This window comes from Anthonomus grandis, chromosome 11 (assembly GCF_022605725.1).
Source record: "Anthonomus grandis grandis chromosome 11, icAntGran1.3, whole genome shotgun sequence".
NCBI lineage: Eukaryota > Metazoa > Arthropoda > Insecta > Coleoptera > Curculionidae > Anthonomus > Anthonomus grandis.
Genome location: NC_065556.1, coordinates 29,957,553 through 29,971,882, shown reverse-complemented (window position 1 = coordinate 29,971,882; position 14,330 = coordinate 29,957,553). Strand labels below are relative to the sequence as shown.

The 14,330-nt window shown below is 33.5% G+C and overlaps 2 protein-coding genes across 3 annotated transcripts in view; one reads left to right on the top strand and one right to left on the bottom strand.

The window, feature by feature from the left end:
* Positions 1-3,464: 3,464 nt before the first annotated feature.
* On the bottom strand, positions 3,465-8,599 carry LOC126742393 (RING-type E3 ubiquitin-protein ligase PPIL2). The gene is made up of 7 exons (XM_050449043.1): positions 7,937-8,599; positions 4,488-4,766; positions 4,277-4,425; positions 4,079-4,230; positions 3,833-4,022; positions 3,634-3,773; positions 3,465-3,578 (listed from the first exon to the last, which is right to left on the bottom strand). Exons 1-7 carry the CDS (start codon positions 8,496-8,498, stop codon positions 3,491-3,493), a joined length of 1,560 nt encoding a protein of 519 aa, XP_050305000.1. The 5' UTR covers positions 8,499-8,599; the 3' UTR covers positions 3,465-3,490.
* A 768-nt stretch (positions 8,600-9,367) lies between these two features.
* The window catches only part of LOC126741986 (dnaJ homolog subfamily B member 6-like), a 41,536-nt gene continuing 36,573 nt past the window's right edge, over positions 9,368-14,330 (top strand). Inside the window, exon 1 of one of the 2 annotated variants that reach the window (XM_050448497.1) lies at positions 9,368-9,703. The gene's annotated coding sequence lies outside the window, so the exon portion shown is untranslated. The remainder of the gene's footprint in view (positions 9,704-14,330) is intronic. The other variant, XM_050448501.1, reaches the window with a different exon arrangement.

The window sequence follows — 14,330 nt, the reverse complement described above, 5'->3', positions numbered from 1 at the left end:
ATTGGGGCTGTGTCCATCTACTTTGTGGAAGATTTTGCGGCAAGATCTTGGCTTGCGAGCCTACAAGTTCCAACTTGTGCAAGAACTGAAACCGCGTGACCATTATGCGCGCCGTACGTTCGGTGAATGGGCGGTAAACAGTATTCAGCTTGACCCATTTTTTCAATCCAAAATTTTGTTCAGCGATGAGGCTCATTTTTGGTTGAACGGCTTCGTCAATAAGCAAAATTGCCGAGTTTGGAGTGGAGAAAATCCAGAAGCGTTTGTTGAGACGCCCTTACATCCATTAAAAGTCACAGTTTGGTGCGCTTTATGGTCAGGAGGAATCATTGGCACATATTTTTTTAAAGATGATAACGACCAGAAGACAACAGTCAATGGAGAACGTTACAGAGCCATGATTGCCGACTTTTTTGTGATTCCACTTGTTGTGGCAGAGCTTTGGTTTCAACAAGATGGTGCAACATGCCACACAGCGCGTGACACTATCAATTTATTGCGGGAAACATTCCATGATCGCATAATTTCACGCAATGGACCAGTGAACTGGCCTCCACGATCGTGTGATCTCACACCCCTGGAGTACTTTCTTTGGGGATATGTGAAGTCACATGTCTTCAAAGATAAACCACAGACGTTGGATCACTTGGAAGCAAACATTCGCCGCGTTATTGCCGAGATACGGCCCCAGATGCTTGAAAAAGTTGTCGAAAATTGGACTTCCCGATTCATGCCGATGATCCCCGAAATTGCTCCTACAGTAGTTCTTCCCCCAAGTTTTATCATTTCAGCTGTAATTCCATCTTCCCCTGGTGCTTTACCGTTTTTCATTTGAGACAATGCTAGTTCTACTTCTTCTCTGGTGATGTCAGGAAGATCTTCGGAGCCTAAAGGCATAAATTGATAAATTTATGCCTTTAGGCTTTATTCAAATGCCTGGAAGAATAAAATTAAAGCAACATCACAACAAAAGCCTCCAATGGGTCATTTTTGACTAAAATGAAATAAGATAAGACTATTTTAAATCATTTAAAGTTCTATGTCAAAAGAAAGGTAATAATAATAATAATAATAATAAACGACTTTTTGTTAAACTCGGCGAAGGGCAGCCAAGGCTGTTTGCTTAACCGAGCATACATAAATCAGCAATACATAATATTATAAATTACATGGTATAAACAGTCCTAATTAGTTACAATAATTATGATAATGAGAAATTTACAAAATTAAATCCAAATATATTTAAAAGTTCACAACCCTGGTATAGAACTATATTTACTCAGCATAAACCCTTTTACGTTTTTCTTAAAACTTGACAATTAACTACAATTTTGAAGTTTATTATGCAACAAATTGTTATATAATTTTGAAGCAAGAAACGAAAAGCTACGTCGAAACATAACTGTGCGATGCTTTGGTATATTTAAAAGGGTAGTTTGACGTGTGATACGATCATGAGTGAAGAATTCAAAAGTTAAACGATCTCTAAGATACTCAGGCGCTCCACTAGAGATGATTCTATGAAGAAAGCATGCGAAGTGTACCGTCTCTCCATCCTGCATATTTAACCACTTCAGTGTAGGTAACTTGTATCTGACGTGATCACGAGCCCTTAAATTGTAAATAAAACGTATACATGAATTCTGCAAGCGTTGTAATCTTTTTTTTGATGTTACATCCAGGGCTGGGCCATACACAAAATCACAATAAGCAGTATGAGAGAGAACCAATGTTTCGCATAAAACCTTTCTCAACGGCAGTTCGAGTATATCTTTACTTTTGTACAGATTCCGCAATGACATATACGACCTTCGAAGGACCCTTGCCAATTGGCTGCGAAATCGTAACTTAGAATCAAGTATGATGCCGAGATTCTTACATTCTCTCACGATCGGGATTGGAGTTTGGGATACATGAATAGCCAAATTATTCGTTGCCCACTCATGATCAGGACCAATGTATATTACGACTGACTTCGACGGATTCAGTCGCAACCCAATATTTTTAGAATATTCAGCTCTGACTCTAAACACTCATTCAATCGAAGAACACCTTCGTCCGCATTTGCTTTAGAAAAACTGGTATATATTTGGGTGTCATCCGCGTATCGTTGAATTATACAATTATTGACAATAGAATCCACGTCACACGTATAAATAACAAACAGCAAGGGTGCCAAAATCGATCCCTGTGGCACGCCTTTAGTCAAAGGCCTCAACGATGATTTCCCATCCTCAAAACGCACTGACTGAGTTCTATCTAATAGGTAGTTCTCAAAAAAACGAATGGACGAAAGAGAAAATCCCAAAGAACTCAACTTAGCGCACAGAAGCTTGAGTTACACGCTACAAATCTGCCTATTCAGCTAACCAATTACCTATTGATTTGCTTATTTGATTACTAAGCAAACCAACACTATAAATATATATATATATATATTGCCTTGCCATTAAGAATATAATGACATTACTATTAAGTTACTGTTATATACTTAATAATAATTAAAAAAAAAAGTTATTTTCGTGTTGACTACATTTAACTGGCGCAGTCGGTAGGATTTTGTGTTATTAATTTACAATTTTTTAAGTCAATATTAGCGTTAAGTTGTTTTAATAAATCACTACCAATAAGTCCATCGTATTTTTGCGAAAAATCGAACAAATAAAATTTATGGTAACCATTAAATTTAAAGATTTTAAAAACTGGAATATTAGCGACTTCATTGTGATAGGACATAGCGTGTGCCGTTTGGATATTAAATTTCTCATTTGTAATAAATTTATGATAAAACGTGTAAGCAAGTTTAGGGTTCATTAAACTTCGACTACTACCGGTGTCTATTAAAAAATATGCATTTAGGTCAGCAATATAAATATATGGTAAATCCGATCTAATGTTATTTAAATGGATTATGTTGGGTGCGTGTTGATATTGGGGTTTTGAAAATTTTGTTGTTCGTTAGAAATGGTTATGTCGTCACTTTTATAAGTGTCATCTTCGATCGGGTTGGAAAATGAATTATCAGGAAAATGATTATACGGATGGTAATAATTATTATCGTCATAATAATATTGATCATTCTGATAAGGGTTATAATAGTCGGAGTAGGTATTATCGGAATCGAGATTATATTCAATACTTTCTGGAGGAATTTGATGGGCATAGTTCTAAAACGCGGGGCCTTTTGTTTCTAGGAACAAAGGTATGTCGACTATTTCCTGAACTTGTGTCCATTGGTTTAGATTCATCCATGATCTATCGTGTCAAAAGCCTTGCTGTAATCAAGCAGAACCAGTGCTGTAGTATTACCCTTATCAGCTGCTTCATATATGTCGTCTAGAACGCGCAATAAAATAGATGTTGTACCATAGCCTTTACGAAAGCCTGATTGATTAGGGCTAAGGAGAGAGTAGTGGCCAGATAACGATAATTTTACTGGTTTCTGAGTAAAACAAACAAAGCAATAATTATTATATAATTTATTCTACATCTACCAATTGTTAAAGTTAAATGCATACGATCCTTTTTTCTTCTTAGACGGAGGCTCTGTTAAATTGTCTTCGGTTTCCTTTTTGGCACTAAAACAATCAAATCAAGATATTTAAGAATAAACGGAAATTGAGAAAAACCAACCTTTTAATGACTGTCGGATTTATGTATTTCCCAACCCCGCTCTTATATGCCACAAGGGGCGCCTGTTTCGTCACTTTTTTCTGTTCCTTCTCGACTTCCACTTTTTCTCTGTTTAACTCTTCCTCACGTTCTTTTGATAACTGAAATTTCAATTAAATTTAAAGATGCTTAAACCAAAACTGCAGTGCTAAATACACACAATTTCGTCTGCTTCATCGTAAGGGTTAGTGAAAACTTGGGTATTTAAGATGACAATATCGTAAATCGGGCGATCTTTGTTGTCTACCTCGATCCGCTCCATGTCATTAAGAGTATCTGTGCCTCCAACAACTCTACCAAAAATGGTGTGTTTGTTATCCAACTGTTTACAAGTTCTAAATGTTATAAAGCTAAAAAGGAATATTTTTAAAAAGTTATTAAATAATACATATTATATCCTGCTGACAATTGAGAACCGTTAGTATGTTTCCCAGAATTTGCCATGGAGAGTACGCCACGTCCACTGTGGGACAAATTAGGCCTAAATTCGTCTTCAAACGGTTTACCCCAAATTGACTTCCCACCATTTCCAGTATTTGTAGGATCACCCCCTTGAATCTAAAGCAATCATGAGAAAACAACCAAATATCACAGCAAATATTACCATAAAGTTCCTAATAGACCTATGAAACTTTGTTCCATTGTAATATCCATTTTCACAATGTTTTATGAAGTTTTCACATGTCTTAGGTACCTGATCACAATATAACTCTAAATTTAACATCCCAAGATTTGTTACCAATCTTACATAACCTGAAATAAGAAAACCTCATTATATTAATTACTAGGGAGAGAAACTGTCCACTGTCACTGACCTTTCTTTTTAACCCTCTCATATCGAACCTCGTCTTCATGTCTGATAGCTGCTTCATGCACCAGAGTCCTGTTCATGGAGGTAGAAGTGAAACTGGCGGCCACAGCCCCAGTGGAATAATGGGCCGCATTAAATTTATCAGCTTTCTCATAAGTTTCCTTTTTATTTATTTCAATTGTCGGAGCCTTATAATCTTTCTCCAGTTCGGCTAGTGTATCTCTTGTTTCAGGATTCACTTTTTTAAGTCTCGCTTGTGGGTTTGATTTATCAGATATTTCCTCTGAAAGTTAGGCAATAAGTTATATTTAGTATACTGTTTAACAGGAGAACCTTAATTACAAAGCAAGAGAACAGATTTTAAGTAATCAAATACAATAATAATTCATCTTATTTACTAAAATGAAAACTGATAATATTTATGAATATATATATTATCAGTTTTCCATTGTAGGCTATGCATTCTTGGTGATTTTAACTTGACTCATTCTGCCTGGTCTGTCGAAGGACTCAGTTCTGTTGGCACTGCTGTGCAACCTGCATCACCCAACGAAGTGGAAGCCATTGAAGCCTTTATGTCAGTTATGTGCTCTTATCACAACTTATACCAGGTCAATACTATTAGAAATGTAACCAACTGTATGCTCGACCTGATCTTCAGTGAGAACCAGAATCTAGACATTTCCTTGGCTGAGGCAGCTATTGTAATACCTGACAGGTTCCACCCACCCTTATCTTTTACTCTTGCAGTGACTCGGGCTAGGAGTGGTGAGATTATTGGGAAGGGTTTTTATCGAGACTTTAGCTCAGTGGATTTTAATTTGGTTTCAACCTTTCTTTCAAGCTTTAATTGGGACGTTTTATTCTTAAACAGATCTGTTAATGAAATGATTAATATTTTTTATGAAATAATTTATTTGTGCATTGATCTTTATGTTCCTTTGAAAAAATATTCAACTAAAAAATTTCCGATTTGGTTTTCAACAGAACTTAAAACTATGATTGTTGAAAAGAAAAACTTGCATAAGCAATATATGAACACAAAATTGAACTCTGATTATGTTAAGTTTTGTAATATTAGGGCTAGATGTAAATCATTAACAAGACAGTGTTATGATGATTATATTTATGCTACAGAGCTTTCCCTGAATAGCAGCTTGAGAAACTTTTGGAAGTTTGTGCGCTCCAGAAAGGGCAGCTCTGCAATTCCCAGTGTGATTTCTTACAATGGTATTACCTGCTCTTCAGGTGAGGGCATTGTGAACTTATTTGCAGCATATTTTTCAGAAATGTACACTGACAAACAGTGCATTATTCCTCAAAATTTGACTTCTAACCATTTTCAACTCTCTAGTCTTAAAATATCAATTTCAGATATCTACACCGAACTGTCCAGACTGGATGTGACTAAGGGTCCTGGACCTGATGGTTTACTACCGGTTTTTCTAAGGCAGTGTAGTTTTTTATTGGCGAGACCTCTATTTATTATTTTCAACTTGTCTTTAACTTCCGGTATTTTTCCAGACTACTGGAAGACCAGTTTTATCACACCTATCCCTAAAGCTGGAGACAGCTCGCAGGTTAAGAATTATAGACCAAACAGTATTCTTAGTACAATTCCTAAATTGTTTGAGAAGTTTGTTTGTGTTGTCCTTACATCTTTTCTTCAGGGCCAATTATTAGATGAACAATTTGGTTTTATTGCAGGTCGTTCTACGGAACTGAATATTCTATCCTTTACTGATTTTCTGTCTGAGTCCTTGGAGAGGGGGTATCAAGTGCACTCTTTGTATACCGACTTCTCCAAGGCTTTCGACAGGGTTAATCACAGGCTTTTGATCTTTAAGTTGAAAAGATCAGGGATTGGGGATCCACTGCTAAAATGGCTTGAGTCCTACCTGGTGGGTCGAACGCAGCTCGTTAGAGTTCTGGGCTTTGAGTCTCGGGAAATTTTGGTGCTGTCTGGTGTCCCACAAGGATCCCACTTAGGGCCTTTGTTATTTAACCTCTACATTAATGATATATCAACATGCTTTCAGTACAGCTTCTTTTTTCTTTTTGCAGATGATTTAAAGTTCTTCCTTCCTAAGAGTCTCATCTCTGGAGGACTGTTTCAGACTCCAATCGGATTTGGATGGGCTTGTTGATTGGTGTACAACAAATGGTATGGATCTAAATGCTGGAAAGTGTTACTCAATGTCCTTTAAAAGAAATAGAGACCCCGTAAACCACTCCTATTTTGTTGGTAACACCATATTGAAATCTGTCTCTCATATTAGGGATTTAGGTGTGACACTGGATAGCCCTTTAAGTTATATTCCGCACATTTCGGGGGCAGTTACCAAGTCTCTGCAGATGCTTGGATTTATCAAGAGGTGCACAAGGGACTTTTATAATATTTCGTCTATTTGTTTGCTCTATTGTGCACTTGTGCGTCCTCATCTAGAATTCAGTTCCTGTGTTTGGTCACCATGCTATAATATTCATATTCATAAGATTGAAAGTGTACAACATAAATTCTTAAGATATATTGCCTTTAAGCAAAATGGAGTACCTATAAATTATCAGGATGAGTTGGACTATCAGCAAATGGAAGCCTCATTGAATTTGAGAAGTCTTGAAACTCGTAGTAGACATAAAGATTTGAAAGTATTTTACAACATCCTTCACTCTCAAAGCTTTTGTCCTGCACTTCTTGATAAAATAGGTCTTTATGTTCCACCTAGGTCAACAAGGCAAGTTACTTCTTTTTACAGCCAAACACACCACACAAATTATGGTCACAATTCTTTTCTGGCTGGCTAATCAGTATTCTGATGTAATTGATTGCTTTGAGGGGCGCACAGGGATCATTAAGAAATTAAATCTTATTAATTGATAATGCTGTCTTAAACTAGAACTATAAGGTGTTGTGAATTGTGATGGTAATTGTTCCTTTGTGTTAACTATAAGTATTGTCTTTTTTCTTTTTTTTTCTTTCTCTGAACTGATTGTTCCAAGTTATAGGTAATCTTTATATTCTAAGCTTTAATTGTATGTTGGGTTAGGTTAGTTTAATCATCCAATTATTATTCTTATATTTTTTTGTAATATTGGGCCAAAGCCCGTTGATATATTAAATAAATAAATAAATAAATATATAACAAGATGATACATTGGGATAGTCAACAGTAAGAGAAAGTCAACTTAATATGAGGAGTCTAAAATAGGAGCTTTTTAATTTCTGTGAAGGAGATATTAAAGATATCAAAACCTCTTCTGAGAGAACCACACATTATTTAATTGAGCTCTGTAGAAAGAGAATAATAAATTTGATATGATGACTGGCAAGGTACTACAAATTTTATTTTGTCAATTTTTCTATAATTAGGTATTTTATCTGTCTCATAAATAAATATATGTTTTATTATTGGGATATAAGACAAAACTACCAATTATACATTTTTTACTAACCTTCTGTTTCCACTCTTAAATTTTTCTTAACATGATGAAACTGTGAAATATTAAATTTGGACAAATCATTTGGGTCCTGTAAAACTATAATATCCTTCCTCTCAAAAGGCTTATCATTAAGTAGATCCTTCCAATTTTTAGTTTTAATATTCAACTGCTCTACGGCTTCCCATAAAAATACATTGCCAGTTGTCGCAATTGCACATACATGAGAGCTATTTGTTATAGGTTTGAACAGTACTGGACATTCGAATTCTCCATCACTGTTTTTGTTAATATTTAACTGCACCAGGGAATGGAAATCGAGTGGTTTACCAGTTACAGGATTTACTTTATATTTTTTTAAGAAAGGTATTAGGGCATCCAAATCGAAAATATTGCCGTCCAAGTCGGAAAATGGTACTTCATACGGCTGTAAGGACAAACAGCAGTGATCAAATGGTAATCTTTTGAAATTTAGTTCTTCTTTCGACTGAGTTCCTGCTTTCTTTCCACCATATAATGTAGACCACTCTGTGTACGTAAGGTACATCTTGTCCTTTTGATGTTGTCGTTTACCCATTTTGTCTTAGTTTGTTATTTTAGGCCTGTAGTAGTTTTCTAGCAATTATTTCTTTTTATTTTGAAAAATTATATGTAAGCAAAAAACAGCTGATTCTAAACCTAAAAAAAAATGCGTTGATGACATTGACAGTTTATTGTTGGTTTTTACTACATAGCAACCAAAATAATGTGTGTGTGAAGCAGGAACTTATAAATATAAGTTGAATAGTTATATTTATAAGTTCATGGTAAACCCTTACTCGGAATATTATAACATTTAATACAAAAACTACAAAATTAAGGTAATCAAATCTGACGCTCTTAATAGAAGTGAGGTTATGTTGTACCGGCGCACCTACCTAAGTTGTCAAATTTCATCAGCGCGGCTTGGTAATTAAAGCCGGCTGTTTCAGTTTACACCGCTAAATGGACGTCATAATATACCGAGAGAGAGCGAGAAAAAGGCAATCAAAGTGACGTGAAGAAAAAAAAATTTTTAAACCTAACAGGCTGACGTGAAGGAAGAAATATTTGAAGCATACTTATTTTTTAAGCCAGCAGCAACACAATAATAATTTGAATATTTCATTATAAAATAATCCTTTCATACTGTCTTATTATATATTCCATGATTCTTAAATAATAACAATTATTGAATATAAACTATGAAAATTTGAATTGTTGCTACTGGCTTACTAGATAAGTATATTTCAAATGTTTCTTTCTTCACGCCATCCTGATATATTTAAAATATTTCTTGTCTCACTTCATCCTGATTCTTTCTCTCTCTCTCTCTCTCTCTCTCTCTCTCAGTTTAATTCAGCGCCATCTGACAGTACAGACTGAAACTATTAGCTCCTTTTTTATAACAAGTGAATTGGGAAATTCTAGAATCGATTCGCCCGATTCGCCGTCTCGGCTAAACGGTCGCGGTCGTTTAACACCAAACACCGTCGAAACCATTAGGATTGTGCTGTTGCTCGTTGTTTTGTCGTGTTTCACGTTCAAATTTCCCTAAATTCCGGTATTTTCCACCCCGATTTAACATAATTTATACGAATAAACGCGTTTCCAACCAAGTAAGATCCGTTTAAAGGCCGCCATAAACCTTAAATTCGATTGTTTGTGTTTCGTTGGGAGCCGCAATGGATTATCGGTTCGAATAAACACATTCCAGAAACTCCTCGGATATATCCAAGATCGATTTCTCGCCGCACAGATCAGGTAAGAAGATTTGTTAATTTTAAGTGCAATTTTACCTTGTTTGGACCGATTGGTTTGCATGGAAGGTCAACGAGATTCTTATTTCTCGCTTGTTGCGTAATTGAAACTGGCGGTTACTTGTCTAGCATAGATCTGAAGAATAAAATCTAATTTCTTAATAGTGTATGAGTCATGAGGTTTTTTTCCAATGGTTTACCCTCCTCAGGGTTTACATATGAATCATATGTAAGCCTTTGTAATATGAATATTACAGAAATTAATTGAGTGTCAAAGGGTGAATCAGCTGTCAAGCAAGGTTATCGAGAAGGTACAATAACCAGGATGAACACTAATTTTTCCCCATTAAATTAAGTGAACAATTTCATTTATTTTAATCTACTCATCAATTACTAATAAATGTTCCTTATCCAATATCCATGCATAAATTAGTAAAGATCCGAGAAGTTATCCATCAAGCATTCCATTGTTTAGCATGTTTCTCGGCAAGTCACTTTACTACTTACTAATTTTTAATTGGGTCAATACTAAAATGAGCTTTTAAATAAAAACCAACCACCATAATTACAAATATGATTTAGGAATAATTTTCAAGGTTTCATTAAAAAAAGTAACTATTTTTAGACTAAAATTGCTTTGATTGGTGCCTGTCAGTTACCACACTCTGTAATTTATTTTTATTTTTAGTCGGCATAGGTCAGGATGATTATGGACATTTTATTTAGGAATTAATCTATCGAATTAATTAACTTGTTTATTGTTTCAAATTCAAATTTATACAAATAATTATTGTCTATATAAATTCTTCAAGAATTATAAACCCAAAAGTGTTTATCACTAATAAATATTTACCCTAAGAATAAATAGATAGGTACTACCACAAACAAATTCCTTAATTTTTATGTTGAAAGTTTTTTCTTTGTTATTTTAGTTGGAATTTTATCATTGATCTTTTAAAATCACAGATATTAAGACTAGGGGCAATGTTTCTCTTCTAGTTTTATACTTATCAGGAACAGTCTCTCTCTTCAGATGCTCATATTTGGATATGTATAGGTGCTAGTATATACACAACTCAAATATACCACTGAAACAGCTTTGACTTTCTTAGAATTACTTTAACAATATAATTTTGAGTGATCATCAATGGTTGAAGATTACTTAAGTACATTTCACCCTATACTAGAATGTCAATAATAGTTCTACAAAAGCCCTATACATTACTAAAAGTATTTTTTTTACTTTTACTTTGTCTTGACTTGACTGACAAAAAAATTAATTGATCACAGTTGTGTTCTTACTTTTCTTTTCTTGTCAAAAAAAAAAATATATATGCAAGTATGGTACCCTATTAAGTTTGTGACTCAAATCTATCAACATTTAAGCACAAAAAAATCGTGTAACATACTCTTCCTAAATGATTAAATAACTTGGCAGACTGCAGATATTTTTGCAAATAATCTGTGTTGCTATAAATACCCTGGTCACTATTATTATTAACGTAGTCCAACAGTTGATTATTAAGTGCATCACACTATTAAAGAATGTTGCAGATACAATAGAATTTCATACATTGTAGTTGTTAGTTAATAGTAATGTGGTGTACCCAAGCTTTTTAAAATTATCTAAGATAATACTTGTTTATAAGAAGGACAATACTGAAGACCCTAGTAATTATCAATTCAGTATCTTAGTGCCTATTGTATCTAAAGTGATTAAGCTATTGCTAAAAAATCAAATGTACACATATTCTGAAAAAAAAAATTCAAAACAATGATTGATTGTAGCAGAGATAAGTAGCAGTAGCAGTCACTTATAGAGTATGTGGTCAGAGATTTTGAGGATGGTCGACATGTAGGAGCAGTCCTCTGCAACCTCTCCGAGGCATTCAACTGCATATCAATCAATCCATTAAAAAAAGCTTTATTGCATACAGAGTTAAAAGAAAACAAATACATTGTTACAAACTTGTAAATAATTTTCAATTACTGGCAACATTGTGGATATTAAAATAGGTACTCATCATAGATACATTACACAACACTAAAAGTGCTTACACATTAAATAAAGCCAGATAAAAAGACGATAATAATTCTAAACTTAATAGAAATTAAAAATAATAGTTATGTTAGTGTGACTTATAACTATGAAACATCATTATTTTTATAGAATTCATCTAAATATTAGTAGTAAAATTTTTTGACACTACATGTAAATTGCTTATATATTATAGATTATTTTGTAAGAGATGATTTTGGAATGCACACTCTCAAATTCTCACTATTGAACCTAGTCCTATAGGCATTGTGACTATGATGATAAGGTCCCTTATATTTCTTGTGAACCAACTTGACAGTCATCAAAATAAATAAGCAAGTCAAAGTGAGAATCCTCTTGCCAACAAAACCTGAAAACCAGAAACCTGCACCACAGATATCTCACCTGTTGCCTCTGCAGTACAAGAAGGGATTGTAGGAGCTGTTGTTGTCCTCTTGTCGAATCCACAGTGGATCAATCCAATTTCCTTCTTAACATGCAAATATTTGTTTAAAATTTCAGTTTTGAATCAATAAAAATGCCCAAAAACTTAGTATTAGCAGTATGTTTTACTTATGGATTTACCACTTAGTGACATATTGCTTCTCATAATATATTGCTACCGAAACTTATACAATATGGATTTAAAAATATAAGTCAGCAGTTACTTTGCAATTATTTATTAGGTAGAATACAAAAAATTTTCTCAAAGCATGTCTTAAACATAAAACATGGAATTCCCCAGGAATCAATCTCAGGATTGGAATTCAATTATTCATCAATTAATATTAAAAATCTGGATAATTTGTCTTTAAGTTTAGTATAATAAGTGAGAAGTGTAGGGGTGTTTTTTAATACCATGTGACTATTTTTATTAGATTTTGACATTTTCTTCAGTTAAGGAACTATATTTTTGTATATGTACTTTGTATTGAGGAAACCTAAGAATTATTATTATAAATTATGACAAACTATTTTTACAGAAAGTTTGCTGCACCAATGGAGCAAATTTGTTTTAAAAATGATTACACAATACAAAGTTATGATACATCAAGAAGATATATTATTGCAAACACATTACTCATGTGTTGTTTGGCTTTATTAAATAATGTGTAGAGGGTATGTACAATGACTATATGCTAAGGAATCAATCAATTCATTTATATTAAATAACCTTTCAAATGAAATTCATACAAAAAATAACATTAAATATGTTTCTTCTAACCATATATGGTATAGTAATTTAACACTAAGTATTTCCAGGACTCTCACAAAAAATTCAACCTTGGCTACACAAAATCTGGCTATAAAGCAGATTTCAAATGCGCAAAATTATTCTTCAAGGTCTAGCTACAAATTAATGCATTATTTGTTTAATAAATGCAGTACTATATAAGTTTTATTGATGTATAAGAGTGTGAGCTTCCTAGTTATTTTTATGAAAATTGCCATATATTTTATGTGTCATTTGTAAGGATGCACTCTCCATGTATGTAATTACAATATAAGTCATATATGTAGGGTATGGAATATGTATATAGGTATTACTGGAAAGAAAATTAACAAGTTGAGTTCATTTCATGCTCGATTGGATGAAATGGTTTGTCAATAAATTTATTTGATCAATAAATTCTAGAATATCAGTGGGGTTTTGAGGGTGGCTTACACTCTCACTGTACACTGCTAAGAAAATTAAATTATTATAATTTTAAAACCAGTAGTCTTCAATTTGTGTTGTTTTCTCTCAAAAGAGTCATGCTAACTTAAAAGAATAGGCTGTTTTAAACAGAGTATGTTTGAATGAAACCAAAACTCTCACATTGTTTTTTTTTTCATCAAGATCTTGGTTCTTTCCAGCATATCTTGAATGTAACTGTATGGCATCACTCTTGATAGACGTACAGAGATTGTTGTAGATCCCACTTTACAGAATTCAAATTCTCATTCTAACCTGTGAATTTATTCTAGTGAGGCTATTATATGTTAAGGAAAATGTGGTTATCTATATGACATAACAATAATTTCATAATTCCACCTTTTTATCAACTCTGCAGATCCGAGTGAAATTTTTTAACTTTCGACTTTAATTTGAGGAGTTATATTTTTATCATTGTATACATTGGGTGTAGGTAATTCTAGAATTTGGGTACCGTTCTTTGCTATTTCTTTTGATTTTTGTCTTTATTGTTTTATTTAGCAAGAATTTATTTATCAATTAGCTTAAATTATTAATTTTAATTTAGAGCCGTTGGATTACGTAGATGCAATTATATAATATAATTTTTTTAGGCATACATATTGTGTTGGTGTTGAACTTATTCATAATATTGTATTACTTGAATAAACTTGAAACTTTAATATGATTCCAAATGATACCCATTTTTGAGAACCACCCATATAGAAACTCGCTGGACATGATGATATTAAGTGCTACAGTAAATCACCTATTGGCAAGTAATTACGCCTTTTCTCTTTTACAAATTACAATGTTTATCGTTGTTGGGCCTTTACGGTTTATCGCATTGATTCGTATCGACCCGACACAATTTCCTATTTTCGCTTGTACTATACACGTTTTCTCCCCGATGCTTAA